This window comes from Meleagris gallopavo, chromosome 13 (genome assembly GCF_905368555.1).
Source record: "Meleagris gallopavo chromosome 13, MGAL_WU_HG_1.1, whole genome shotgun sequence".
NCBI lineage: Eukaryota > Metazoa > Chordata > Aves > Galliformes > Phasianidae > Meleagris > Meleagris gallopavo.
In genome coordinates, this window is record NC_139416.1 from 1,561,091 (window position 1) to 1,588,190 (window position 27,100).

Here is a 27,100-nt window from a genome sequence, read left to right on the forward strand (position 1 = left end):
AGACTCACGGAACCCCGCCCCGCCCCGGATGCTGCCGCCCGGCTGCGCTTCCTCTTCCCGGGCCGCGGGCGGCCATGGCGGCGGTCTGCAGTGCCGGCGGGGCGGGAACGGCGGAGCGGGCGGCCGAGGGCGGGTGAGGCGGCGGCGGCGGCGGCGGCGGGGGGAGCCGGGCTGCCCTGCCGGGCTTCGGCTGTCGAAACGCGGCCCTTCCTCTCGCCCCGCCAGGTTGCTGTACGGCAATAGGAATCTCTCCGCTCCAGGCCTCTACGTCCTGCAGCCGTGGATCGTCGGCTTGCTGGTGAACCACGAGCAGCCCGACGGGAAGAAGTGGCTGACGGGGCAGGTGCTGCGGGTGGGTATCTGTGTGGGGGAGCGGCCCTGCCGTGAGGGCGGGGGGTTCTGGTGGCCGGCAGTGTGCCTTCACAGCGCTGAGAGCCTGCTGTGCCATGGGCTGCATCCAGAAGCGGCCTTCAGTACCCAAAGGGGCTGGAAGAGGAGAGGGGACAGGTTTTTTAGTAGGGTGAACAAGGAGAAATGGGTTCAAGCTGAAGGAGAGGAGGTTTAGAGTGGGTGTAATGAGGCATGGGCTGCCCAGAAGGGTGGTGGATGCCCATTGCCTGCAGGCACCCAGAGTCAGGCTGCGTGGGGCTCTGGGCTCGTGATCCAGTGTAGCTGTCTGTTCACAGAATCACAGAACGGCCCGGGTTGGAAGGGACCTCAAGGATCACGAAGCTCCAACCCCCTGCCGCATGCAGGGCCACCAACCTCCACATTTCATAGCAGTCCAGGCTGCCCAGGGCCCCGTCCAACCTGGCCTTGAACACCTCCAGGGATGGACGGGGCATCCACAGCCTCTCTGGGCAGCTGTTCCAGCACCTCCCCACTCTCTGAGTACAGAACTTCCCCTGACATCCAACCTCAAGCTTCCCTCCCTCAACTTCAAACCATTTCCCCTTGCCTTGCTGTTATCTGCCCTTTCCAAGAGTTCTTCATTGCAGTGGAGCCAGAAGGGATCTTTAAATGTCATCCAGTCCAGCTCAAACAATTTTATGATGGGCAGCCTGAAGGGAGAAAGAGGAAATCAGCTGGGCTGAGTCCATACTCCTGGCTCCTTTCATGCTCTCTGCTAGCCCTGGTGTCCCCTTACTACCCAGCAGCAGCTTGGTTTGGCTGGGAAGGAAGGGTGAGAGCTGGCTGTGAGTGCTGCTTATGGATGGTTCCTCCTCTCTGCTTCAGAGCCAGCATTGTGGAGAACTGTGGGCTAAACTGTCGTTAGCTGTGCGCTAAGGGCTCAGATTGTCACATAACTATGAGTTATACAAGTGAATAATTCAGTTATGTTAAAACATAGCTGGGTTTCTACTTGGTACCCTCCGGTGCATCACAGACCCTCATGTGGTGTGGCTGGTGTGATTTGGAGACAGAGAATAAAGAAGGTATGAGATGCTCACTGAGTGTGAGATCTGCAGGCAGGGCACTCGGTCATGATAATCACAGAATGGCCTGGATTGAAAAGGACCACAACGATCATCTCGTTTCAACCCCCCTGTTGTGTGCAGGGTCGCCAACCACCAGACCAGGCTGCCCAGAGCCACATTATGCACATTATGTTGGAGGGATGCCTCCTTACAGGAGCAGGGTGCCAAAAGGTGGCTGCTGGGCCACTTTTTGGCCCCACTCCATGCTGGGAGATCTCTTCAGGCTGAGATGGTGACTGAGCGGATCCTGAGGGCTCCCCAGGTGTGCTCTGCTGCCTTTGATCACTGTCTGTTCTCTGAGTGATGTTCATTCTGCTTTTTTCATTCCCTGCTCTGTAGGTTTTGAGTGGCTCAAGTACTCCTGGCCAAGGTGAAGTGCAGCAAGATGCTGTCTTGCAAGTCTCAGACGGCTCCCACTACATCCGAGTGGTCATTACAGCAGAAGCTCTGCAGACAGAAGAAAAGTGGGTTCCATCGTGGCTCGGCCGTGGCTGGGACTGCAGCTCTGCAAAGCTGCTAGTGGGGCTCCCGCCTGGCCTTGTTTCAGGTTGTGTTAAGCTAAATCAATAACAGGGTGGGAAGTCGGTGTGAAGGAGGTGCTGCTGCTAGGCTGGAACACGGGCACTGGTGCTGCAGTTGTGGCTGGCTGGGATGTGCAGGGGCTGATGGAAACACCTTAACTGTGGTTCCTTGGGCTCAGTGCTAGCAGCCTGTCTTGGTTTCCCAATTTGGATATGAGCCCTCTGTTTTCCAGCAGGAGAAATTGCTGGTATCAGAGGGAGGATATAAAGCAGCTCTCAGCAGCTCAGTCCCTGATGCTCATGCTGAGAAGTGTTCCGTTGTGCCCTTGTGTTGTGTAGCTGTAAGGGGAGCCCCATGGTTGGTGTGGGCGGTCTGACTTCATTCTTCATCTCTCCCAGATGGTCCTGCTCTGTTCTTTTTCTAGTGCCCACATGCAGTTCATGCTTTCCAGCCTGATCTGTAGACTGATCACCTTGCAGAAGTACACACTGTGTTTCCGGGAGGAGGCCAAGCTGGTAATACTTAGATGCATGGAAGTAACTTGTTCCCTAACCTTGCCTTGCTCCCTGCGTGCTTTGAGCTGCTCCCAGAGCTGCATGATGGAGCTGGGGGTGGGTGGAGGCTGGCCTTTCTTTTCCATGGCCCTTCAGTGCTCAGGTCCTGGCAAGCTGTGTGGTGACAGTGAAGAAGACTTGATGGCCTGAGCCCTCCCTGGGGACGTGGTGCATCTCCCCTAGGATCTGCAGCAGCCTCAGCCGCCCGACTGCTTCCTCTTGCTGTTCTGGAGCTGCCAGCTCTGTGCCTGCAGGAGGCCTGCATGGACCTCAGCCCGTGGCAGGGAGCTCCCTGCCCTCCCCTTGCTCAGATTCAGGCACTTCCCCATGGCCTCAGGTTGGCTCAGCCTTGCTTATAGCACATAAAGAGGCTGCTGCAAAAACTAACAGCTGATGCAGAAGGTGCAAAACCCGCTGCAGGGGAGTTCAGGCTGCCCTTTGTTGAGGTTGTTAGCTATGCTGGGGGGTGTGCTCACCAGTCCTGAAGTGGGAGGGAGCAGAGCTGTGACTGCTTGCCCATCCCACATGGACTCTGTTTGCTTCAACAGGAGGACTGCGAGTTTTATCTCACTGCCCAGCGCTTCGTTGTGCTGCCCATGGAGAGGCAGAGGATGGATTCATCAAATGTGTATGTGCCAGGGTGCAGGCTGGGGTTGGGGGTGCTGGTCTGTGGGGCTTGAGCATTGCCCTGGAGCTGAGAAGACAGTGTTTGCCACGTAGCATTGAAGCCAGGAGCCCTTGGCACAGCAGCGTGCACTGCCAGTAATGAGCTAAGAGATGTGTTGCTGTGACCTGGTTGTGTTAGAGATCATTGTACTCACTGAATGAGAGATATTTGTGTTACAAACTCTGAAGGAATGTGTGCATGGGAGGGAACGCCCCATCAGTAACTGGCTTCTCTGTTGTTCTAGGAACCAGGAGCCCTCTGTGCTACAGAAGATAAAGGAGCTCTGGATGTAAGTATGGGGCTGGTGATTGCCAGGGAATACATGCAGACACCACGGTGCGAGGGTGCAGGCACTGAATGTTTTTCACATGAGCTGGCAGGGGCTGGTATGTGTTTGATAGTAGTTCCTTGTGAATCTGTGGGACTCTCTGCCCTGGGATGTGACAGAGCTGGGCAGAGAGTGCACAGCAGGTCACTTCCATGGGTGTGATCCCGCTGACACAGGAGCCCACCCAGCTCTGACACTGGCTTTCTCCTTGGACATTGCAGGAGGAATCTCTCTGTGGGGACCACTCCTAGCTCAGGTAAGGGTCATGAAGACCTGTGTGCTGGGGAAAGAAAGGAAAAAGAGTTTCTGGTTGCAGAGGAAATGCAGCTTTGCATCTTTCTACAAGTTTCTGTCATGCAACAGAAAGTAAAAGCATTTGCCTGAGCTGAGGTATCTTCTCCACTAACATAGATGTGTTCTTGCTCCAGAGCCGTCCCTCTCTCAGCTGTTAGAAGTGATAGCACAGGACCAGCTTGAGGTCTTGAAGGAAAACGCTGAGGAGTGCTTGGATTTGCAGGTGCCCAAAGAGGCACCCTCAGCAGAGGCAGACAAGCTTCCTGTGACCCGATGGGAGGCAGAGCTCCAGAAAGAGGTCAGTCCAAATGTTGAGCAGTGCCTGGTGCAGAGCCATCCCTGTGTGACCATCTGGGGCAGGGCTGTGACAGCTTGTGGTGGGGGCCCTTCTTGGAGGCCTTGGAGGAGGAAAGGGAAGAGCAGGGGGCAGAAGCAGAGGTTTGTTGGGAAGTGAAGCTGTGCTCACCTATGAGTGAGCTCTTGCAGCTTGAGAGGGACCACACAGCGAAAAAAAAAAAAAACAAGTAATGTTTCTCATTTCAGCCACATGAAGACATCTTCATAGTCCCAGCCAACATCCTGGTGATCCCTGCTGAGGAAGCAGTGGTTGACCGCGATGCTTCCCAGGCAGGTCAGTGCTGGGGCATCGTTTGGTGGGTATGCAGGTCAGCAGTTCAGTGCCCAAGCATGTTGAAATAAGAGACTTTTTCCTGGTTATGGTCTGAGCACAGCCCACAAACACCTAGAAGGTGAAATTTTGAAAGCTGCAGTCCCTAGACTACAGAGCATCCTAAGAGCTTTGTAGGTCACACAGCCTGGTTGGCACATTCCTTCTCTTGATGTCTCAATCCCCACACTGCTGAGATGCCAGAAGTCCTGTCAGCTGCCTGGGATCTCTCTAGAAAGTGGAGAAGGCTTCCTTTGAAGACTGAGCAGTGTGCTGGGGTGTGACCAGCAGTGCCCTTTTTGTTTCAGCTACGTATGGAGCATCTCCTGAGAAGAGTGGCTACGAAATGACAATGCTGGGCGATCAGAGTGTCATAGCCCAGGCCAGGTGTAAGTAGTGAGACATACACATCCCATGCAACCTCTTAGTATTTTCATCTGAAGTCTACTCAACCTGTCTTCTCTTTGCATTAAGTCAAGGACAAACCAGCACAGCCAGGTCTCTAGGAGTGAGTACTTCTGGCATTGAGTGAGCAGGGGGCAATTTCACACTTTCAGCTTGTCCTGGGCAGTGCAGGTTGTGCTCCAGACACCAGGAGACAGCACACACCTGCGAGTCCCTCATGGGGACCACATTATCAGGTCACAGTCTGTGAAGAGCTTCTGTGAGGTTTCTCACTCTCAGCACGTAGGGTGCAGGAGGTGGCAGCTGCTGTTTACGTGCCCCAGTGTGTCTGACTGTGTCTGCTTCAGCAGTAAGAGGCCAGGCCCTCTGCTAGCCTTGCATGAGAAAGGAAAAGGGTGCAGAGGAAGGCCTTCCTCCTGCCTGCCTGCTCTCTGGGTGCTCAAGATATCTCCACTGCCCGAATGAGGTCTTAGAAAGAATCTGGCTGAGCCATCACTCCAGATTTTTCTCCTAAAAAGGTTTCAGAGCTCCCCCCCGAGTGCTGTCTGTGCAGTTCACCACCCTTCTTAGCTGTTGCAGGGCTGGGAATAGACAGCAGCATTCTTGGTCCTGCAGTTCAACCCAATCACATCCTGCTCATGGTTGTTGCAGCTGCAGAGTCAACAGTATTGTCAGAGGACTCAGAGGCATCGCTGGACAACCCTTGGAACAGGCTGCCCCCTGTGTCCTTGACCCTGTCCTCTTCAGAAGGTGAGTCTCCATGCTGTGTGGAACACACATGTTTTGCTGGGAGCAGACAGCTCCACTCCTCTCTGCGTGGACATGCAGCTCCTCCTTGATGCTGACTGACTTGCCCTGGTCAAAAAGTAGTGCTGTGCTAATCTGATGTCCCCAGGGTGCCATTTCCCCGTGCCTGCTCTGATGCTCAGCTGCCTTGTCTCACATACCAGCACAGCTCCTGCTCCCACGTGTTACCACCTGCAGAGTGCCCCTTGCTCAATGTGACTCTGCTTTTTTTCCTCTTTCACCAGAGAAGTCCCATCTGTGTAGCTCTCCACGCGTTCAAGAGGCCCAGCAGGAGGTGGCTGCCGACAGCAACACCCCTGACTTGTTGGAACCTTGTAGCCAGGATTCTCCCCAGGCCTTGCTGCAGGATGACTCAGTGCAGACTTCATCTCCCTCGCTGCTCACCTCATATTGCAGTATCAGCCCTGTGAAGGCTGACATGACCCAGGCAACGTCAACTGCAGAGGCAGCCTGCTCTGCCCCTTGTGCTGCTCGAGTCCCCCTCGGGCCAGAGGATTCTCAGGCCAACGTGTCATCAGTCTCTCCAGTTTTACCTGTCCTGCCCAGCAGTCACTTGGCATCCCGTGCTGAAAGGGCATCTCACCAGGAGCAGGCGGACTCCAGCGGCACAGCTTTCCCTCTGTATGTGCAGAAGCATCACCTGGGTGATGCCAGAGCCAAGGGAGGAAAATCCCCAAGGAAGACCAAAAGGGCTGCGGGTGCCAAGAGGAAGCTATTGGTGGGAGATGGTCAGGCTCTGCCTCACCCATGTCGGTCCCTCAGTGGACTGCAGCGCAGAAAGCCTCCCCAGCACCTCTCTACGGGGAAAGAAGTGGGCAGGAAGCTGGAGTTCATGAGCCCACAGAGAGCAAAGAAGAGCAGAAGGGAGATAGGGCCACAGTGTGAAGAAGAATCCCTTGAGGAGGAGCTGGACAAAGAGGAGGAGTTGGAACTGGATGAAGAGGAGCTGGAGCTAGATGAGGAGGAGGAGCTGGATGAGGAAGAGAAGCAGGCATCCTCAGTGAAAAGTCCCAGCTACCACCTGGAGCAGCACAGAGATCTGCAGCCGGTAAAGATGAAGCAACTGGTGGGATCCTGTGGGACTCATGTGGCACCCATTGAGGGTTTCTGTGTCCCCACACCCCTCGTGTGCCTCCTGCAGGCCTTTCTGCATGTCTGTAAGGCTCTGCTGGGGACGGGCGGTGGAAAGCAGGCATGCTGAGCCAGGCCTTCCTGGCTCCTAGGGAGGCAGAGCAGAGCTGCTGTATGCGGGGTACAGGGAGGACTTGTGACTCTGGGTGAAGGTGCAGCTGTGCCCAGCAGGGAGCTGGGTGGGAAGCAGCCCTTGCTGAAGGCTTTTCCGGGTCTCCAGGAGAAATGAAATGGGGAGGGCAGGAAAGGAGGGAGGGAGGTAAGAGGTGCTGCAGATGTATTGAGGTCTTGGGATATGTCATGGGATTGTGGTCTTGTTTTGTGGCCGGCCAGCTGTGCTCCAGCACCACACTCACTGTCTCCTTCACTTCCACAGTATGTGAATGAGAATCCACCCCGCTACAAATACGAGCCCCCCAGCCCAGAGCTCTGCAAGCAAATACAATCCATCAGGTCAGTGCAGTGATGGACTCGATGTGCCCTGCCCTCTCCCTCTGTTCTCTGGGTATAGCCATCTGCTCTGGCACCCTTTGCAGCCCAGCTGCAGTGGGTCCCTCTGTCCCTGCCAGGTCCTGAGCTCTGCTTCCTCCCTCTTGGAGGAGCAGTCCCACTGTGGGCCTACCTGGGCACCTTTGCATCCTTCCTTTGGGTTCATGTCTCATTGCAGCTCGCATTTTGGTTTTGCAGGCTCTCCAAGGCGATGATGATGTGGGCGAGCTGGATTGTCACGGAAAGGGATATGGACTTTTGAGATGAGACCACGTGGAGCTTGAGCGTGCTCATCTCTTTTCTTCAACCTGTTCAGCAACCTTCCTTTAGAACTGCATGTCCCTCAGGGGCTGCTGGGTGGTGGCTGGCCAGGCATCGGGGACCCTGGCAGCAACAGTGTTGGGGCCATGACCTGGTGGAGACCAGATCCTCGGTTTTAAGAGGGAAAACACCACCTGTTTGGGGATGCTGCAGTGCATGAGCTGGGCTTGTTCTCACCTCAGTGCTATGCTGCACCCGTGGTCTTTCCATGGCAGCCTGGAGCAAACAGCCTGCAAGAAGAGGGAACCTGTTCCCCCTGTAGCATGGGCAGCAGCGATGGCAGATGCAGGCACCAGGCCCTGGAACCTGATCTCTTTCCTGAAGCCAGTGCAGCATTTGGACATTTATTGACTCAGTTTCGTTGAGTTCCACACTCTTTCTTACAAAATATCCAGCAAGGTATGTGTTGTTAAAATTAAAAGTCATATATTTTTTAAATACCCAGCTCTCGTATTAAAAAAAAAAAAGGCGGGGGACGGGGGAGGGGAACAAACAAAAAAAAAACCAACCAAGCATCTTGCTTCTGTGTCGTAAACATCGGTGCAGGGAATGCATTTGATCCAGAGGTGGAAGGGAGATGATCTGCTTGCGGTTGCCACGGGAGAAAGCCAAAGTGGGCTTTGGGGTAATGCTGGTGGTGGCTGGGAGCGGCAGGGCAGTGGTTGGAAAGGTGATGGTTGGAGATCATGCTGCGAGATCCATGGGCCTCGGGGTGCTGGAGGGGCAGGTGTCCTAACCGTGCCAGCATTCCCTGCCAACATCTGCAGCACAGCAGCCTGCGCCCATGCTCCAGAGATGGGGATGGTGCTCTGTGCTCCTCCGCCCTTCGTGGAGGCTCTGGGGCTGCAGCTCTGTGCCCCGCTGGAGTCCAGCCCGACAGCCCCAGTCCTTCTGCGCCAATGCCCTTGGGCTGCTTCCTTCTGGAGGAGATGGTGAGGCTGCCCAGATGCGGGGAGCAGGGCGCGGAGCGGCCCTACATCCCCATTGCTAATCACCCCATCACCGTGCGCTCGCTTGCAGGGTTTTATTGGGAACAGTGCGGCGGCATGCAGGGGCTCACTGTCCCAGGGCCGGCTCCCCGAGGCCCTGCACGGGGCTTCTTTGGTCTACGGCTGAGTCGTGTGCACACACAACAGTCTGTGCTGCGGCTGGCGGCCGCTCCCCGTGCAACACACTGGTTGCCATCCGTGTCTCATCCGGCGCAGCCTGCAGCCGGTCCTGCGCTGCGGTGCCTGCAAAACCACAAAGGCTGGGCTGAGCGCAGCCTTGGCTCAGCACGGGGAGCTCTCAGTGCCTGCCCCGTTCCTCACCTCCTGCCTCCGCCGCCGGCCTCGGCTCACCACTCGCCTCTGGTCTCCGTTTCAGCACAGGCGACCGCCGCAGACGGAGGGGAATTGTGGCAGCTGGGGGGAACACAAGTGGGCGGCACGTTAAAGCGCGGGGACAACGGGAGGTGCGAGGCACGAAGGCCGTGTTTCCCACTCACTTCCCAGCTCCGCCAGGCACTCTGGCTCCCTGAGCTGCTCCTCGTGGACCGAGACAGCCCGGCGGGCCCCGAGCACAGCCAGCCGCGGCGTCAGGCGGTTGTCTGCAACGAGAGACGGCGTCAGAGGGCAAAGCAGGGGCCGATGGTGGTCACCGAGGCTCGGTGGTGCTTTGGGTACCTTCAGCAGCAGAGCAGGGCGACGTGGGCAGCGCGGTGCCGGCGGCTGGCTCCCCAACGGGGCTCCTGCCCGGCCGTGGCAGGCTGCTGCTCCAGGCCTCGCGGCACGCCGGCTGCCCGCTCTGCTCGGGGCCAGCTGAGCAACGCCGGAGCTGCTCACGGCCCAGACCTGTCAGCTCGGCGTTCAGCTGCCGCCCCAACGCCTTCCAGGCCGGGCTGGGCTCCGACGGACCCCGCAGGGATGCATCTGTGGGGCAGAGCGTGGGTGCGCAGCCCTGTGACCTCGATGGATGGATCCACCGCGGGGTGACGGCTCTTGGGTTGGCCATCCTCAGCTTGCCCTTTCCCACTGCTGCCCCACGTACCTGTGGACACGGAGTGCGTGCGAGCCTTCAGGGACGGTGGGGAGTCCGCAGAGCTGTCCACGATGTCCCCTGCAAATACAGGCCAGTGGCTTCAGGGTGTGGAGGTCATCACCCTGTAGTCAACCCAGGGCACACGTGTGAGGATTCTCAGGGTGGCTCCCGGGGATGGAAGAAGGCCCCTCACCATCAGAACCAGCCTTCTTGATCTCGCTGTCTTTGCTCTGCAATGAAAAAGAAAGACGGTGATAGAGGGTAAGGAAGGGATGCACAGACAGACACAGTGCATAGGAACCCAAGAGGTGGTCCTCGTTTTAAGGGTCAAGTGACAGGACAGTGGCTGCAAGCAGTGACAGCACTGCTCTGTGCCATCTGCCCCAGGACAGTGGCTGCAAGCAGTGACAGCACTGCTCTGTGCCATCTGCCCCATGGGGCCACCACCTCCACCACCCGTGTGGGTGCAGGCTCTGCCCACAAGAAGCTCCAGCCTCACCTGCTGCTTCTTGCTCTCGGTGACCAGGCCCTTGGTGACACCCATGCGGTGCAGCATGATGTGGACACGCTGCTCGAAGGAGTTGGGCAGCTCCCCATCGCTCTTCTCCAGGTGTCTCTTCTGTAGGGCAGCAGGATGTTGGCAGGACAAGGGGTGCACGGGTCTATTGGGGGTGCCAGGGGCACCAGGTACTGCTCAAGGGTCCTCAAGCCCCCACCCTATCCCACCACCACCATCACCACCACCCTTGGTGGGAACAGCACCAGGTGCAATGAAAGGGTCATTCAATGTCCCACCACCACCACTCATGATGAGCACCTGGCCCAGTGACATCCAAGAGGACATTTTGGGACCGGCTGGAGTGATGCTTAATGCTTACCTTGTCCTGCCTGGATCCCAGTGCCTCCTCATCCTCCCCAGGCAGTAGGATGAGGGACTGGGATTTGCCCTCCCTTGAGTACTTGGGCCTGATCCTGCGGGCAGCCTCAGGGGTCTGGCTGTGCTCGGGCTCGGTGCTGAGTGCCCCCTCCTCAGATTTGCTCAGAGCCTTGCCCGGCTCTCCTGCCTTGCTGGGAGCCCGTAAAATGTCACTGAGCATCGACCGCCTGCTCCTGGGGGCCGCCGCACCGCCCTCGGGCTCCTTCTCACACCGTGAGCTCCGGCTGGATTTGGGCTTCTTGAAAGCAAAAAAATTCCCAATTTTCTTCTTGAGGGTGCGAGAGCTGGAGGACGCCAGAGGGGCTGAGCCTGGGCCGCTCTCCAGCACTGTGGGGCTGCTGGAAGAAGCATAAGGAAGGTCAGCACAGGACTGTGTTTTCCCTAATGCCCCCCAGATCATGGATCCTTGCTCTGGCCGTTCTCACCAGGTGCCACCACCACCACCAGGAGCCACGGCCACCAAGTGCCACCACCATCACAGATGCCACCACCACAGCCCTTTCCCAACCCCTCTGCCCATGGAAACACCCCCATGGGGACACGAGCTCTGCCCCACTGGGTGCCAGGAGCACGATGTGCCATTTCCCCAGCACCTCTTCAGCACTCAGCCAGCACAGCAGGTGAAGACGGCCCAGAGCATGGCCTGCAGGGGCACCATGCGCAGGGATGGATGTGTGCTGGGACCCAGCTGAGGGCTGCAGCCACCCCCACGGCTTACGGCAGCTCCTCGGTGATGAGCCTCTTGGTGAAGAAGTCCTCCAGGCCCTCATCCACGCGGGTGATGCTCCTGTCCTCACTGTTCTCATGGGCCACAGGCTGCACCTGTAGGCAAGCGCTGCCTTCAGCCACATGTGGGGTCTTTGAGCCCTGACATCAGCCAAAAACCCCAATGCACCAAGATCATAGAACCACTAAGGCTAAGACTATCAAGTCCAACCTCAACCCATCCCTCTACAACCCTCAGTGCCACATCTACCCCCTGTGGAGCCACCAGCTCCCAAGGAGGCTCACTGGGCGCTGGAGCAGGATAGGTGCTGGCACCCACTATCAGAAAGCCCCAACATGCTGTGACCAGGCTGCATCCCAGTTCCAAGCTCTCCCAAAGCCTGGCCAGGCCTCTGACCCCAGTCCCACAGAGAGGAAGCAGGGGTGTATGTCCCAAGAAAGGGACATCCCTGTCCCCAGCAGGCAATGGAGCTGGTGCTGGGGGAGACCCTGGAGATGAGGTCACCATCTCCATGCCAGGGCAACAAATTGGTCCGTGGAGGAAGGTCTGCCCCCAGCACGTGGCACAGCACTGGTGGCATTTCTTGACCAAAGAAGGCACTTCTCCATCAGTGTCCTCAATCCCCAGCACCTTCTCGTTGTGGCTGGATTCGTGCCTCCCCTTCCTCCTCTGACACCAGTGGCTGTGGCCAGGCTGTTTCTGGTGGGTGGCCAGACACTGCCGCATCTCAGTGCTGAGGGCACAAGCTGGTGCCATTGGAGTCCAGTCCTGCTTCCACCCACTGCCTTGTCGTTTTGGGTGCCCCCAAAATCCCTTCCCTGTTCCTCTTGGGTGACGAAACACCCACCAGAGGGTGACAGAGCTGCTGGGGCAGCACCCGGCTGGCTGACAGCCTCCCCCCCAGAGCACCCGAAAGTTGCGTTTTGCTTCAAGCCCAGCTGGAGCAGAAGGGGACTGCTGCAGGCAGCATCTCCCCAGCACATCCCAGCCTTTTGGGGTTGGCAGAGCCGAGCCCCAGCACCAGCCCCGCATAGGGCTGCATTTTGCTGCTCATTCCTGAGACACAAGAGAACGTTCAGAGGAGAAGGATGGAGGGAGACGCAGCCCCTGGCTTTTTCCCTGCCTCTCCCCCACCTCCCGCAGTTCTGCATCGCTGATTCATAAACAAGGGGTGAGTGCCCGAGCCCCCGACCCGTCCTCTGAGCTCCAGCACACGACGCACAGAATAATCAAGCAGATGCATCCCACCTCCCTTCATCAGCACGATGAGAGAAAATAATCACAATAAAACAACCCGGCACGCATCCACCTCCCCCCCCCAGCGCTCAGGAATAAGACACGGCGGCGACGCTTACGGTGGGCTTGCTGGGCGGCTGCTTGTGCCGGCGGTTGGGCCTGGGCCTGGCTTTGGTGCAGTGCTCCAGCCTCTCCCCGGCGGTCGGCAGGTCCATGAGGGCTTGGGCGGGCGGCGTGCCGGGATGCGCGCCGGCGGAGGGCTCAGCATCCTTTGTGGGAGCGGGACGAGCCTTCCCGGCTGCCGGCAGCTCCAGCTCCGAGAGACCTGGCGAAGGGCGAGAAGCCCACCGGTGGGGAGGGGGGAACGCGCGGCCGCGGCGCTGCTGACGGCGGGGAGAGATTGCGCGTCAGCTGTGCAGCGCAGCTGGGATGGATCCTGCTGCCACGCCGACGGCGCTGCGCGGTCCCCCAGGGATGCAGGGGGAGGGAGGGATGCTCGGGGGCCCTTGCAGCGATGCCCACAGAGCAGGCGGCGGCGGCTGCCAGATCCCGATGTTCTCCCCTAATGCCTGGTTAGGGTTTGGGGGAGACGGCTGGGTTGCAGCCGGTAGGCTTGCTTTGGGTCTGCCTCCCTTCCATGTGCCGTCCCAGTGCTCTCTGGTTATGCTCAATATGGGTTATTTGGAATGCTGGGGGTCCACATGCGTGCAAGGCTTTGAGGAGCTCCAGCAGGCAACACGGCCCCCAGCACCCAACGTCACCCAAAGGCCGTGTGCCTTCTCCAGCACCCCTCATCCAAGGTCCCACCCTGCTCCAGCTGCCCCCAGCCAGCCCACACGTGGCAGCTGGTTGTACCCCACAAAATATGCCAGCACAGCTCAGCACCCTGCAGCACCCACCCGTGGGCGTTCTCCCCTTCCAAGCAAAGCCCCCTGGATGCAATCGCTGTGACCCAAATGGAGACATGGACACCTCCTAAGATGTCCTCAAACCTCCCACCCCTGCCAGCATCCCTGAAAGGGAGCTCGGGGCATCCTCCCACACTGAGTCAGCCAGGCATTGCAGCACCATGGCACCCCAAATTAATGGTGTGAGCCCTCTGCACTGTGCCCTTACTTCTCACAGTCAGCGTGGGCCGAATGCTCCTGAAGTGTTTGTTTTTCCTCCGCAGAGCCATCTTGTACTGCAAGGAGACAAGGGAGGAGGGAGCCTGTAGTGGTTTGCAGTCACCAGTGGTGTGGGGACAGCCAGGAGGCCATGGGGGACATGTGGTTTGGGGAGATGGCTGTGTTCCATCGCTACTGTGTTCATCATAGAATCAGTCATCAAATGTCTGAGGTTGGAAGGAACCTTTAAAGCCCATTGAGCTCCAACTCCCTGCTGGGGAGGGCTGGCTGCCCCCTGCCCCCCAGCTCGGGCTGCCCAGAGCCCGTCCATGTCCTGGGGCACCTCCAAGGATAGGCACACACAGCTCTGGGCAGCAGTGCCAGTGCTTCACTGCCCTCTGAGTGAAGGATTTCCTCCTGACGTGTAACCTGCATCTCCCCTCTGTTAGTTTAAAGCCATCTTCCCTTGTTCTATCACTATCAGGCCCTGTAGAAGATTGGATCCCTTCCTGCTTGTAAGCTCCCCTCAAGTACAGGAGGGCTGCAGTGAGGTCTCCCCAGAGCCTTCTCTACTCCAAGCTAAACAAGCCCAACCCCTCACACTTTCTTCATAGGAGAGGTGCTCCAGCCCTCTGAGCATCATCACAGATCATCCATCGCTCATGGATCATCCATCACCACCACGGCCCATCATTCATGGGTCATCCATCATCACGGATCATCCAGCACCCTGCTGGGATGACGGGTCTCGACCACCTCTGCCCCATAATCACCCCTCTACCCCCAAGGCTGCACCCTTCGCACTGGCCCAGCTCATCCCTGGAACCCAAATAACCCACCCACGTGGTCAAGGTGCCAGACCCCACGTCACCTACGTGCTATGGGTGCCAGGAGGGATGGGAGCAGCACGGGGCACGGCTGGGATGTGCCCCAGGTATCACAGGCTGCCCGAGCCTGCAGAGGCAGCGACTCTAAGCCTAGCATCATCCCATAAGGCGGATAAAAGCCCGTGGGCACTGTCATGCAGCAGCGGGGTCACTGGGACGGAGCCCTACCTCCTCTGTTGTGAAGCCTCTCTCGGTGAGCTCCGAGGAGTTCCTGCCCCGTGCCGGCACAGCAGCATCGTCCTCAGCAGGCTCCAGGAGATCTGGCCCATGCGTGGGGAGGCTCTCTGCCTAAAACCATTAGGAAGCGCTTAAATTATCCCTCTGGCTGAAGTGCTGCTCTGCTCCCTGCCTGCGGCTGGGATTTGCGGGGGATTTAGGGCTGATTAGCTGGCTGCAGAGCTCGGGTGCTCCTGGCCCAGGTGCCGGGTCCATGCTAGCACCCAGCACGCTTCTCCATGGGGTGTGGAGGAGCCATGAAACCTTAACTCTGCTGCAGTCATGCTGGGAGAAGATGACCCTGGAGGATCGGCAGCCTGGTGGGGATCATCTTGCTTTGCGGATAGCAAATCAATGCTCATCGTGCCGGGTGGTGCCTGCTCAGAGCCCCCCGTGCCACATCTCCCCATGGGGACACATGGACACTCACCAGCTTGCACTGGGCAGCCATCAGATCTCCCAGTACGGCATCCACGATGCAGTCGGCCACGGCAGCGGTGACAGACAGCTTGATCTCACTGGGAGCAGGGAGAGATGTGTCAGGGATGCCACGGGGCGCCGTGCAGCAAGGTGAGATGGAGCCCACAGCCCTCCCACCGTGATGCTCCAGCAGGAACATCACCCGTGGCCAAACTCCCAAACTGGATCCAAGAATGGAGCATCACGTTGTTGGAGTTTCTCCAATCCCCATCCCCAGTGTGCCAACCAAAGGCACAGCACCCACTTCAGCTTGCTGAAGACATCGGTGACCATCTGGTCCAGGATGGCGCTGAGGTTGAGGTGCTCCTGGAGGTGGATGCGCTCCGACATGGCGTTGACCAGCTGGTCCCTCGCCCCGCTCTTCTGCACTATGGGTGGGCACAGGTTATGCGCCGCGTCCAGCACCGCCTGCATGATGGCCTGGGGAGGAAAGGGGCGTTTGGGGCATCTCAACAGGAGCTGTGTTCTCCTGCTTATTTCAGGAGATGCTGTGGATGTGGTGGAGGTGGTAAAAAGGGACATATCCTTGGACCTTTGCACTGGGTGGATGAGCATCCCAGCCCAGCAGCTCCCCACGTGTTCCTACCTGGATTTCCCGGCCACAGGTCTGCGATGCTTCCTCCACCAGGCACTCCAGCTTGTGCTGCAGCTTGCCGCTCTGGTGTGGGGCATTCCCTGCTTCATACAACATGGGCAAGATCTGTGGTGAGGAGAGAGAACCCATGAGTCATCCATCCCATGGCATCCTTGCTCTGCTTGGCCTTGGGAAGCGTACACCCAAGGAAAAGTGTTGGCTGGGGACACCCAGAGACCTGTTGGGGTTTCCATTGGTGCTGTCCTGCTTTGTCTCCCTACAGCCCCAGAAGCAAGGACAGGAGATGCATTGGATGGATCTCTTGGTAGCTCAATCTAGTGGCTGGCAACTCTGCCTAAGGCAGCAGGTTGGAACTGGATGATCTTCAAGGTCCCTTCCAACCTAAAGCATCTTATCATTCTACGCAGGTGAGGGTTGGGGACTTGTTACAGAGGGAAGTTCCAAATTTTGTAGCTCTTCCTGAACATTTTGCAAGCACTCGCTCACACACAGCTGTCATGCTGACGATAGCAATATGCACTGGCTGCCAGTTAATTATGCCATCAATAAATCAATAAACCACTTTGATATGAATGTAAATCCCACAGGCCAAGCATTTTGTCATTGTCCCCATGCAGACTCACACTGACGGCCAGGTTGGCATTCCTGATGGCTTCCTCAGCATGGAGGATGTCTGCCTCCATCTCCCTGCCCGGGCAGGAGCTCAGGATGTCAACGTGTTTCTGCACACTCAAGCAGATCTCATTCACCATCTGCAGCGCAGAGGAGCCGTATCACCAGCCAGTCCCCATTGCCTCCCAGAGGAGTATGTGGTGGAGACGTTGAGGGTTATTGGTGATGGAGGATGATGGATGGGGCAACGCTCACCTGTTCAGAGGAGGAGGTCAGGATGCCCTGCTGCAGCCGGAAGGTCTGTGTGGGCAGGGCGCGCCGTGTCTGGTTCCTCGCCAAGCAGGACTGGAGCTGTGGAGTGTAGGTGGTCATGAGCAGCCAAATCCAAGCCCTGGTCCCCACCCCAACCCTCTGTCCCACCTTGTGCACCGCCTCCTCTGTCCTCTCAGGGTTGCTCCGGTATGCCTGTGCCACGTCGCTCATTGGCAAGGGCATGGATTTGAGGGTGTAGTTCCTGCCAGACAGTGGTGGGGTGAGCGGAGGGCACTGCCCCGGGGGCACGGACCCCAGCAGGGCAGCCCTCTGGGACACATCCCCTGCAGGTCCTAGAAAGCTGGATCCCAACCAGCCCCAGAGCCCTGGATGCTACCATCTCTGCACACAACCCACTGTTACTTCATGTGATGCTTTTGGGGACAAGAGCCCCCGGGGACAGTGACATCCTGGTGCATGTGGCAGCTGGCTGGGAGGACCACGCTGCTCCATCCTTACCTTTCCAAAGCCTGAGCCACCTCCAAGAGTCCAAGGGCAGTGGTGTTGTTCCTGTCCCACACCACAGTCCTGAGAAGAGAACAGGAATGAGCCACGTATGCCTAGCAAGCAAGACATCAGCCTTGCATGTGACCTCTCACTTGCAGCTGCTGTCCCTCTGCATGCAGAATTTAGTCCAGAAGTGGCATTTTAGGAACTGGATGACAGAGCAGAGTGGGACAGTAACTGCATGAGTCCAGCTGCAGCCTGCTGGTCTGTGCAGAAGCAAACAACTGGCACACGACAGTGCAGGGTCACTATGTAGGGACTGCTATTCAGCTGCTCTTTTGCCCTTTGTGTGTCACCATATTTGTCACCAGCACCACCAGCTGGCTGGTACAAAACAAAGATCTGGCTACAGCTCTTGATCACCGGCCAGGAACTGTGCAGGGCCAGGTCTGTGGTCACAAGGAGCATCCTCCGGTGGCTTTGGCATCCCAACCACAGCCACCACCGTGCAAAGCAGTCCAAGGGAGGAGGTATGCAAAGCCCTGCTGCTACCTGAGCTTCGTATTGATCTGCAGAGCCTTGGCCAACATCTTGGCACCGGTGTCCCCCATGGCGTTGCCGCTGATGTCCAGTGTGGTCAGGCTGGTGTTGCTGCCCAGGGCGCTCAGCAGGACGTTGGTGCCCAGCTTGAGGCGTGACTCGGCCACAGACAGGGACTGGAGGGGCTGAGTGGGGGAACAGGAAGGGAAATGTGGCTGTCACAGTCACGGCACACCTGGGTGATCGTCCCTGCCGTGTGGTGGGGACGTGCAGGCTGGTGGCTGCCATAGCAGCCCACGTTACACCAGCATCCAAAAAGCACACGCCAACACCCAAAGGCAATGAGTGCTCAGGAAGCACTGAGGATTGAGCTCAAGTGCCTGGCAGGGAGGAGGAAAGAGGTGGTTGTGGGAAGCTGGATGACAGCCAGGTCACCATGCATTTCCTCCGCGCCTTCAGACAGGCACGGGCTCTCCTGCTTCCAAACTCTCCCACTTTCCAAACAGAAGCTTTCACTTCCCCATCTGAGCATCTGCTTTGGATGGAGGAAGAGAAAAGCTACGTGCTCAGACGGTGGTGGAGGAGAGGGATCAACGCTCCCACCCCATGCTGGATGGAGCCCGGCCGACATGCTGGGTGCACCTGGGATGGATGTTGCTTGGAAGCTGAGGACAGGACACGAGGGGTGCTTGGGACACGTTGTACTCACACAGTCATCCTCCTGGGTTAGCTGGACGATGCGGTGCAGGACGTCAACCAGCCCATCCCTGTGGGGGAGGCAGGAGGTAATGCATGCACCCATGGGTGCTGGGTCGGTCAGCAGAGCCAGCCCTTCTCCTCCTGCCCACACTGGTTGAAGATGTGGTCCTACAGGGATCGGGCTTCCCGTTGTGTTTCCAAGGGATGGGTAGGGGATGACTGACATTCCCCACTAAGGGATGGGTAGGGGATGACTGACATTCCCCACTAAGGGATGGGTAGGGGATGACTGACATTCCCCACCAACCCAGGGCTCGGATGGGGATGGAGACCTGAGATGGGCGCGTGATGACAGAGGGGATCTCAGCCTGGGGACAAAGCGCTGCAGGTTGCACTCACTTGGATTTGATGTTAAAGTTTTTTCCCAAAGCGACGTGCCGGATGGACTTGCTTCTGCCAATGGACAGCACCAGTGTCACCATATCAGAGTCAAAGCCTGTGGGCACAGACAGCCAGAGGGATACATGGCTTCAGAGCCCATAAATACATTTTGGCAAAGGTTAGCTGGAGAGTTTGTGAGGGCAACAAGCCTTTGGAAATACGAGTGCAGCTATGGGGGTGAGGTGCCTGCTGGGACCCTACCCATCTTCTACAAGCTGAGGAGCAGCCCAAGGCAGGACAACTTGGGTGAGGAAAGGGCAACCCACCGTTGTCTGACAGATCCAGGTCGCTGATGGCAGTGGCATCGGGAATGAGGTCCTGGATGACCTGAGCTCCTGCCGACCTCAGCTTGGAACAAACAGCAAGACATCAGTACAAGGGGAGCCCTGCGAATGAGAGGCTGCCGTCGGGACGGTCACTTGGCCACACAGTGGGCAGGGCATGGACCTGTGGCACCCGTGGGTGCTTGCCCTCACCTCGCAGCTGCTAAGATCCAGGTGCAGGTCACTGATGTGGCTGTTGTACGCCAGTCCTTGCAGCATAGCCCTGGAAAAGTCACCAACGCCACCCATCGATATGAGCAACACAGGCTCTGCCCCTCACAGCCTCATCCAACATCCCTGAAGAACTCCAAGTGTGACCACCAGGACCAACATCCACCCCCCGCAACAAATCCCAATTCCAATCCCATCCCATACCTGACAGCATCTGGAGGCAGCTTGGTCCCCGCCATGGAGATGTGCCTGAGTGCAAAGGCCTGACTGAAGAACTGCTTGACACTGGGAGAGATGGTTTTCACCCTTCTGGAAAGGAAGGGCACAGAATGGCATCATCTGCCATCACTGGCTGCCCATTCTGCCCCACAGCCTGGGGCTCACCGGTGTGAGTACACGTTTTTGGAGAGATCCAGATGGACCAGGCTGGCACAGCATCCATGGCCCAGTGCCCCAAAGAGCTGCAGAATGGCATCAAGGAGAAGTCAGCCAGAGTGCAACACCAAAATGGACCAGAAAGGGAAGAGTAGTGATGAACCCCCGTGGAGACAACCAGCTCCAAGCTTCTCCATGAAGCCACAGCATGGGATTTGGACTCACGGTGTCCAGAGAGCAGTCAGTGGCAGCCAGGCTGAGATGTGTGAGCGAGCTGCACCGGCCAAGGAGGCTCTGCAAGCTCTGGAAGAGAGAGGGTCAGCATCCCACCCAGGACCACGCTTCCCACCCCAACAACACCAGCACTGATGGTCCCACGTGCTTCCTTGCTCCTGGTGGCATCTCCCATCCCATGCTCACACTGGTGTCCTCCATGGCCAGGCTGCCAGGGTTTCCTGAGAGGTCCAGGTGCCTGAGAGAGGAGCTGGTGGCTTCGTTGGCTGCGAGTGCCTGGCACAGCGCGCTCATCCCTGCTTGGGTGGAGGGAGAGATGGATTTGGGCAGGAGGACATCGCATCCCACATCATCACATCCTCACAAGGGTCCCCACAGCCTCTCCAGGAGTTCTGCTTGGCTGTACCTTTAGCAGTAAGCATTGTCCTGGCCAAGTTGAGGCTCTGCAGGCCCCTGGGTCTCTCCTCAAAGAGCCGGCTGAAGGCAATTATCCCTGGGGAGAACAGAACGAGCCCTCAGTGTCTGCCAGCACAAGCAAGCATCCGCATCATGTGGAAGTTGGGCAGTGTGGGCACCACCATGGGCAAAGGGACCATAGGGTGCCCAGAGAGGCGGTGCCGCCCCATCCCTGCAGACAGCCAAGGTCAGGCTGCACGGCTCTGGGCACTGATAGAGCTGTGGGTGACCCCACTCAGTGCAGGGAGTTGGACCAGCTGGCTTTTAAGGTCCCTTCCAACTCAAACCACTCTGTGACGGGTGAAGGACTGGGAGGTGGGATCAAACCACAGCTGGGTGGGCTTGGATTCACCCCATGGTACCTCTGTCTTCCAGCTGGTTGCCAGCGAGGTTGATGGTATGCAGGACAGACTCAGGATGTCTGCTGAGTGCCTGGGCCATCCTTTGAGCAAAGTCACTGTGGAGAGGAGGACACCCACCCCATAGAATTACCAATCAATAACGGAGCCTTCTGAGGGCAGCTGCAGGGGATGGGGCATCCAATCTGTGTATACAATCCTGTGCAGGGCTGTAGGTCACCAAGAGACCTCCCCTCATCTTCCTCTGCTCTGTGCCAAACAGACCCAGAGCCCTCAGCTCTCCTCACACACAGTGCCCTCAGACCCCTCCCCATCTCACAGCCCTCCTTTAGATGCTCTCTAACAACTATATTTCTTTGTACCGAGCTGCCCAGGCTGCACTGCAGAGGTGAGGATTTCCTTACCCCCTCAGCCCACTGTTCTCCAGCACCAGCTCCTCCAGCATCACCGACTTGCTCAGCATGTAGAGCAGCTGCTCGGCGATCTCCTGGTTCTGCAGGGGCACAAAGCTGCTCAGCTCCCAGCCCTGAGGGCAGATCAGCCCCCCGTGTGGACACTCACCAGCCTGAAGTCCTTGCAGGAGAGCTTCGTGAACCACAGGTTGAAGGACAAGGCGGCCACGCTGAGCGCCACGTCCCTGTGGGGTGACAGAGTGCTGCAGCCCCCACGTTCATCCCCAAGCACGTGGCTCCAACCCACGTGAGAGCAGAAACAGGGGCAGGTGGCAGGGCTCATGCAGAGCTTCACATCTGTGAGCAGAGCTGGCTGCTTTGCATAGGGAAACGCTTGACTGGTGCGAGCCTTCAGCTCACACCTCAGCACAGGGCTGCCAGGCTCGTGTAAGGGCTCGAAGTGAAGGCTGCCCAGCCTCGTGCCCCATGGGACAGGGCTGCTGGCTGCGTGGGCTCAGAGGAAGCAAGCAGAGGTTGCAGATGCGTTCTTTTTGAAGCACAAAGCTTTGAGGTGTGACACCAGCAAGCCCTGCCATGGGTGCTGGGGATGGGGACGAGGCGGTGCTGCAGAGGGACTCACCGGCTCTCCAGGTGGCTGAAGTCCAGCAGGTTGAACTCCCTGCAGTCTTGGCCGTGGTAGATGTTGTCCACATCCTGCCCAGGGGACAGATGTACAAACAGGGCTCAGTGCCACCTCCTGCACCTTCAGTGCCCCAGAGACACAGATATCCCCTGAGCCTCAAGGCACGTGTCCCAAATGGATGGGAACCTTCACCACTGCTTGGTGGCTCCCTGGTCCTGGATACTGGCCAGAAGCCAGAGGGAAATAGGAACTACTGTGATAGAAATGGGGACTTGGAGTGGTCACTGTGCACCAGGATGAGGGGACAGCCTGACCATGGGTCAGACCTCAGCTGTCTCCAAGGATGGGGCATCCATCTTGTGGTGTATGGGCATTCTATTGACCTGCATGGGTCCCTGCACAGCTGTCCCATGGATTGCCCTCCATGGGGATGCTGGGATGTCCCCAGCCCCACAAGGAACCCAGGAGCATCCCATCTCATCCCATTCCCCGCCCTCCCAGCGACACGTTGGGATGCTCTGTGGTGTGAGGAGGCTCACCCACTGGATCTCCTCACGGAAGGCAAAGCCATTGTAATCACATAACGCAGCGTAGGTCTCCGAAAAGCCACCTGCAAAGAGAAGGCAGCATTGCAAGCAGTGCTTCCCAAGGAAACATACAGAGGACCCCTGAGATGGGCAGAAAGCAGGAGAAGGAAGGCAGGGCTCTCCTGTCCCTCTTCAATGGGATCAGAGCATCCTGCCTGGTCCATAGCTGTGTTGATGGGGAAGGTGGCACCCTGGCTGTCCATCCTTGCGTGTCCTGTCCCTTTTTTGGAGAGCTGCCCCATGGGATGGGCTGTGTGCTTACCACAGGGCCCCTGGTTGCTCTGCAGCATCTCTTCCAGCGAGTCCGTGACCATCCGGATCCTCTCGTACAGGTTGGGGGGTGAGTTCTTGAGCAGCGTCCTGGGGAAGGGCAGGAGGGCATGCTGAGGGGCTGGCAGGGCATCCCCACCAGCTATGAGCCCTGTGCCAAGCTCAGATGGTGACCAGAAACGTTCATCCCAATGTGACTGAGTGATAGGATGGAACAGGACACTCGTTTGGCCTCCATCGGTGTGGCTTTCTCCTAGTGCAAGGACCCAGCCTACATTTTGGGTCTTTCTGAGCAAATAGGCGACACGACCCCCCGGATGCCTACATGACAACCCTGAGGAGCAGAGGAGCCTTACCCAGGGGATGAGTCTGGAAAGACCTTCTTAAGTGACATGGTGACATGGACAACGACTTGCTCCAAGTCATCGAAGGACATGAGCCGGAAGGCGTACGAGGATGCATCTGTTTCTATGACAACCTGCAGAGTGTCCAAAGGATGGGAGATGCCTGGGAATGCTGGCAGTGTCCCTGAGCCCGCAGGCAGAGCAGTGACAGCAGCCAGGCACTCGCCTTTGCTCATCATCCCCTCCGCCTGCACCGGGTAGGGCTGAGAGCACTGGGTAGATGGGATGAACTGTGTTAACGATGATGTGATGTGCCAGAATAAGGCATCAGTCCCCCCAGGTTCAGTGTAAAAGCAGCCCCAAAAGGGAGGGAAGAGTGCTTAACCTGCAGCAGCTGCAGGATGATGCTGGGTTAGTGCCCACGGTCCCACAGCCATTCATCTGCAAGAAAACCCCCTGCCCTCTTGCTACACCAAGCAGCCCCCGATGAAGGTTTCCTCCCTGAATTTCTCTAATTGGGTTTCGAGGCCTTTTTTTAGCTTTCGGCTCCTCCCAGATCCCATGGCAACGCTCTCCCTGATTTAATTACAGGCTGGCTGAGCCGCAGGAGGAAGACACAGCGATCTGCTGGGACCGCCTGCGGGCTGCTCGGTGCTCCCGAGCCAAGCACAGGTGCTGGGGTTTCTGCTCCCCCCCCCAGCTCAGATCTGCAGCCCGCTGCTAGGGCCCAGGCAGGAGCCCCACTTAGAGCTGGAACAACGCTTTAATGAGCAACGCTTCTTTCTGAAAACATTTTAAAGAGCAAAATGAAGATTAGATGCCAACGGGGACCACAGCCTCGCGTTTGGCTGAGATGTCCATGGAGGGCATCCCACTCCTCTCCATGCTCCATCCCCGCTGCTCTGCCGCCCGGCCCTAAGAGGATTAGTGGGGTTTAACACACTCTCTGGCTAAATTTGGCCTCGCCTGGGTTAAGCCAGCCACACTTTATCACCTTGTCCCCACCGAGCAGGAGCAGCCACCAGGGCCGGGGCTGCAGCCATGCTTGTCCCCAGCCCTGTGTGCCCCATGGGGTCCCCCTGCGGTGCCACTCACCACGCTGGGCTCTCGCACGGTGATGTCCCTCACCTCCAGGAAGCTGAAGCTGCTGTGCACCTGCGGGAGGGGAGCGCTGGAGCAGCACAGCGTGGATGGATGGGACCCATCCTCTGCCCCATGCCAGCCCCCCAATTCCCCCATCCCACCCCACACTGCAGCCCGGGGGCTCTCCTGAGTGAGCCCAGAACTCACCCTGACCGGCAGCACGGCCAGCAGCACGTAGGCTCTCCAGGGCGTCAGCACCTGGATAGGGGGAAACCAGTGTGATGGGAGTGGGCTGAACACTGAATGCAAACGATGCAGACTGCAGTAGGGCCAGGGCAGAGAGTGGGGTGCTGTGCTGGGGTCCCCCCACATAGATTTTGGGCCCTGTTTCAGGCTAAGGGCAAAGGGACACCGCACAGGACTCTGCACCTACCAAAATGAAGTCGTCATACTTGGATTTCACCTGCAGCTGCACACTCTTGAGCAGGAGGATCTGCTTTGCCCCCAGGGAGGCGGCGATGCCCTCTGTAAGGATCGTTGTTGGGGTTACTCTTGTATGGCTGCCCTGCATGCCCACAGCAATCCTCTCCCCCCATGCCAGGAGGCAGCATCATGGGCACACGTACCATTGGCATCCAGATCCCCTGACCCACAGCAGCAGCACCATTGCATCCTTCCAGATGGGCCATAACCCCACCAAACCATCCCTGATCACCAGTGGGATGCAGAACCACACTGTCCTACACTGATCCTGTCTGGCTGAGCCCTGCCCTCCCTGTGGGACATGCAGGATTGAGTTCTGCCCACACAGTTTCCTTGGGAAACCCCCCCTTGGTCACAACGTGCATCAGTCACCACATGTGCTGACCCTGTTGTGTTTGCAATCTTTGTCTCCGTTGCTCAGAGAACGGCAGCACCGCAAGCACAGTTGCTCATCCCCATGCAAAACAGCCAGAGCTGCGGTGGTGACACTGAGCCCTGCTGCTGGCAGAGCTCCTGCACCCAGAGCTCCTCTGTCAAAGCTCTCGCTTGGATTTCCGCATCCCTGCACTGCATGGTTTCACCCAGCCCCATCTCTGCACACCCATCCCATCGGGGTGCGTTTCTATTTGTGCCCACGGGGACTCTGCTGTCTTGGTTAGCACCCAAGGAGGGCAAAAGCAGAGCATACAGGTCCCCATTGCATCATCCCTTCTGCAGCCCTCCCTGCCCGCCTGGGAACCCCACCACCAGCAAACCCCGACGGCCAGTGGGAGCTGCACAGAAGCACATCCTTGAGATTCCAGCCTGGCTTTTTGGGGACGCTTTTGGCCTCAGCAGCATCCTTGACAAGCAGCGTTGGCAAGCAGGAGCGAACCTGCTCAGAACTCCCTAAGACGTGGCTGTGGGCCACGAGGAGCTCAAAGCAGCTCCGCCAGCCCCAGTGCAGCCACGGGCTCGACCTACACCAACAGTCACCCACACAGCACAGCATCGCTTACCTTGCAGCTCGGCGGGGACCCCCCCGGGGGACACGGCCATGGCGGGGCGAGCAGCGGGGTCAGGGCAGCATCCTCCAGCACAGCCCTTGCTCGGTGCCGGGAGGAAGCACTGAGGTTACCAACTGGCAGCACCTCCTCCCCCTCGCTGCACTCGGTGCCTCTTCCTGCCCCGTCAGGCAAGATTTACCCAGCCAGCAAGAGATGAGAGATGAGAGCGACGGAGCCTGCAGCCCACGCAGCACCCGCGAGACCCTGAGAGCATCTTTGAGCTTACAGGGGGGCCACGAACAGCGTCTTCAAGCTCGGAGGCTCGCTGGCGTCCTCTTGCCCTACAGAGGGACTGGTTTTGGGAACGTATCTCTGCTTCGGTGGATGGAGGTGAGTGGTGAGTGAGAGAAGAGCTGCTTCCAACATGGGGAAGTCATCCTGCTCGTGTTGAGCACCTGGAGGGACTGCTGATGTAGACGGGCGCTGGTGTTCATCGCACTACGGTGCCCCCTGGCCAGCCACGGCTGGTGCCCCAAAAAGCAGGATTGCCTGTTTGGAGCAATGCAGCAGGCACTCTGCTTTCCCAGGGAAGGCTCCAGACAGACTCCACCACAGAAGCACTCCTGGATGGAGCGAAGCTGCAGAACTTCAGACCCAGTGTTTGCCAGCGTTGGCTCAGCAGCCACCACGAGTGGTGCTGTGGACACCTGAGGTTACAGGGTTTTTGAAACAAATCTTCAGCATAAAAGTGGAGGCAGGAAGCAATGCCCCCGCAGGGATGGCTGTCTCCAGAGCCCAACCACAACACATTTTACCAGAAGCCTTCTTGGGGGCCTCGTCAGCTCAGGAAAAGGAAGAGCAGCAGCCATGCCCAGCCCAGGGTGGCCCTGTCTGGATCTATGGCTTTTCCAGGAACACAGGACAGCAGGCTTACTGGCCCTCAGGAACAAAACTGAGTGTGATCTGACTATAGTTCCCTAAATCTTCCTTCTTACCCTTCCTGAAGGCAGGCAGGATCTTCTTCCAGGTATCACAGACCTCCTCAGGTCAACCAGAGTATTTCAAAGCTGATGGACCATGGCCTCACAATGGTTTCCTCAGCACCCTCAGATGCGTCCTTCAGGCTGCCATTAGGTTTGGGCTCCAGGAGATCACCAAGCAGCAAGATAAGAGCATCACTGAATACCCTGATCTCTCTTCCATGTTTTCCATGTCCTGCTCTGTTAAATAGCAGCCCGGCCTTCTCCTTAGCTGCAGCTCTTCCTGTTCCAGAAGCCTTGTGAGGACAAGAGTAGAAGAGGTCGTTAGTTTTTCCCCCACAGAAGCAAAAGAGAAAGCCATGGTTGATACTTCTTACACCTCAGTCTGACACCCTCAGCTGTAGCACGGGAGGAATCAGTCCCTCTGAGCGTGGAAGCTCCCAGCAGTTTGGGATCAGGTGCCCAAGCCAGAAGACCCAGCTCAAACTGAATGCAAA

At 57.9% G+C, this 27,100-nt stretch overlaps 2 protein-coding genes across 3 annotated transcripts; one reads left to right on the forward strand and one right to left on the reverse strand.

Moving 5' to 3' along the window:
* Window positions 1–8,103, forward strand: ACD (ACD shelterin complex subunit and telomerase recruitment factor). Its single transcript, XM_085234593.1, has 14 exons — window positions 1–133; window positions 226–352; window positions 1,818–1,942; window positions 2,425–2,515; window positions 3,103–3,182; window positions 3,466–3,510; window positions 3,771–3,805; window positions 3,978–4,141; window positions 4,387–4,474; window positions 4,819–4,899; window positions 5,567–5,665; window positions 5,947–6,770; window positions 7,230–7,306; window positions 7,541–8,103. The coding sequence occupies exons 1-14, from the start codon at window positions 75–77 to the stop codon at window positions 7,602–7,604; spliced, it is 1,959 nt and encodes a 652-aa protein (XP_085090719.1). The 5' UTR covers window positions 1–74; the 3' UTR covers window positions 7,605–8,103.
* On the reverse strand, window positions 8,070–27,095 carry CARMIL2 (capping protein regulator and myosin 1 linker 2). 2 transcript variants are annotated; one of them, XM_085234577.1, is made up of 41 exons: window positions 26,981–27,095; window positions 25,636–26,899; window positions 24,588–24,679; window positions 24,362–24,412; window positions 24,167–24,226; window positions 23,084–23,205; window positions 22,720–22,817; window positions 22,410–22,480; window positions 21,868–21,941; window positions 21,397–21,472; window positions 21,240–21,328; window positions 20,839–20,933; window positions 20,427–20,513; window positions 20,207–20,316; window positions 20,012–20,089; window positions 19,796–19,872; window positions 19,616–19,720; window positions 19,394–19,463; window positions 19,184–19,265; window positions 18,876–18,972; window positions 18,487–18,544; window positions 17,790–17,962; window positions 17,250–17,318; window positions 16,899–16,992; window positions 16,734–16,829; window positions 16,490–16,618; window positions 15,858–15,971; window positions 15,516–15,691; window positions 15,222–15,309; window positions 14,744–14,863; window positions 13,699–13,765; window positions 12,702–12,907; window positions 11,338–11,441; window positions 10,561–10,954; window positions 10,182–10,301; window positions 9,876–9,912; window positions 9,692–9,760; window positions 9,328–9,573; window positions 9,150–9,251; window positions 8,974–9,066; window positions 8,070–8,895 (listed from the first exon to the last, which is right to left on the reverse strand). In XM_085234577.1, the coding sequence occupies exons 2-41, from the start codon at window positions 25,673–25,675 to the stop codon at window positions 8,720–8,722; spliced, it is 4,305 nt and encodes a 1,434-aa protein (XP_085090703.1). In that variant the 5' UTR covers window positions 25,676–26,899; window positions 26,981–27,095; the 3' UTR covers window positions 8,070–8,719. The 2 variants fall into 2 exon arrangements, with proteins under 2 accessions (XP_085090703.1, XP_085090702.1); XM_085234576.1 differs by having other exon boundaries at window positions 10,561–10,957.
* Window positions 27,096–27,100: the final 5 nt, after the last annotated feature.

Coding starts and splice junctions, on each gene's coding strand:
- ACD (XM_085234593.1), top strand. CDS start 75: ATGGCGGCGGTCTGCAGTGCCGGCGGGGCGGGAACGGCGGAGCGGGCG. Junction 2,516..3,102: donor TCCGGGAGGAGGCCAAGCTG/GTAATACTTAGA, acceptor TTGCTTCAACAG/GAGGACTGCGAGTTTTATCT. Junction 3,183..3,465: donor AGGATGGATTCATCAAATGT/GTATGTGCCAGG, acceptor CTGTTGTTCTAG/GAACCAGGAGCCCTCTGTGC.
- CARMIL2 (XM_085234576.1), bottom strand. CDS start 25,675: ATGGCCGTGTCCCCCGGGGGGGTCCCCGCCGAGCTGCAAG. Junction 14,864..15,221: donor TGGCTGCCCAGTGCAAGCTG/GTGAGTGTCCAT, acceptor TAATGGTTTTAG/GCAGAGAGCCTCCCCACGCA. Junction 9,761..9,875: donor CAAGAAGGCTGGTTCTGATG/GTGAGGGGCCTT, acceptor CTGTATTTGCAG/GGGACATCGTGGACAGCTCT.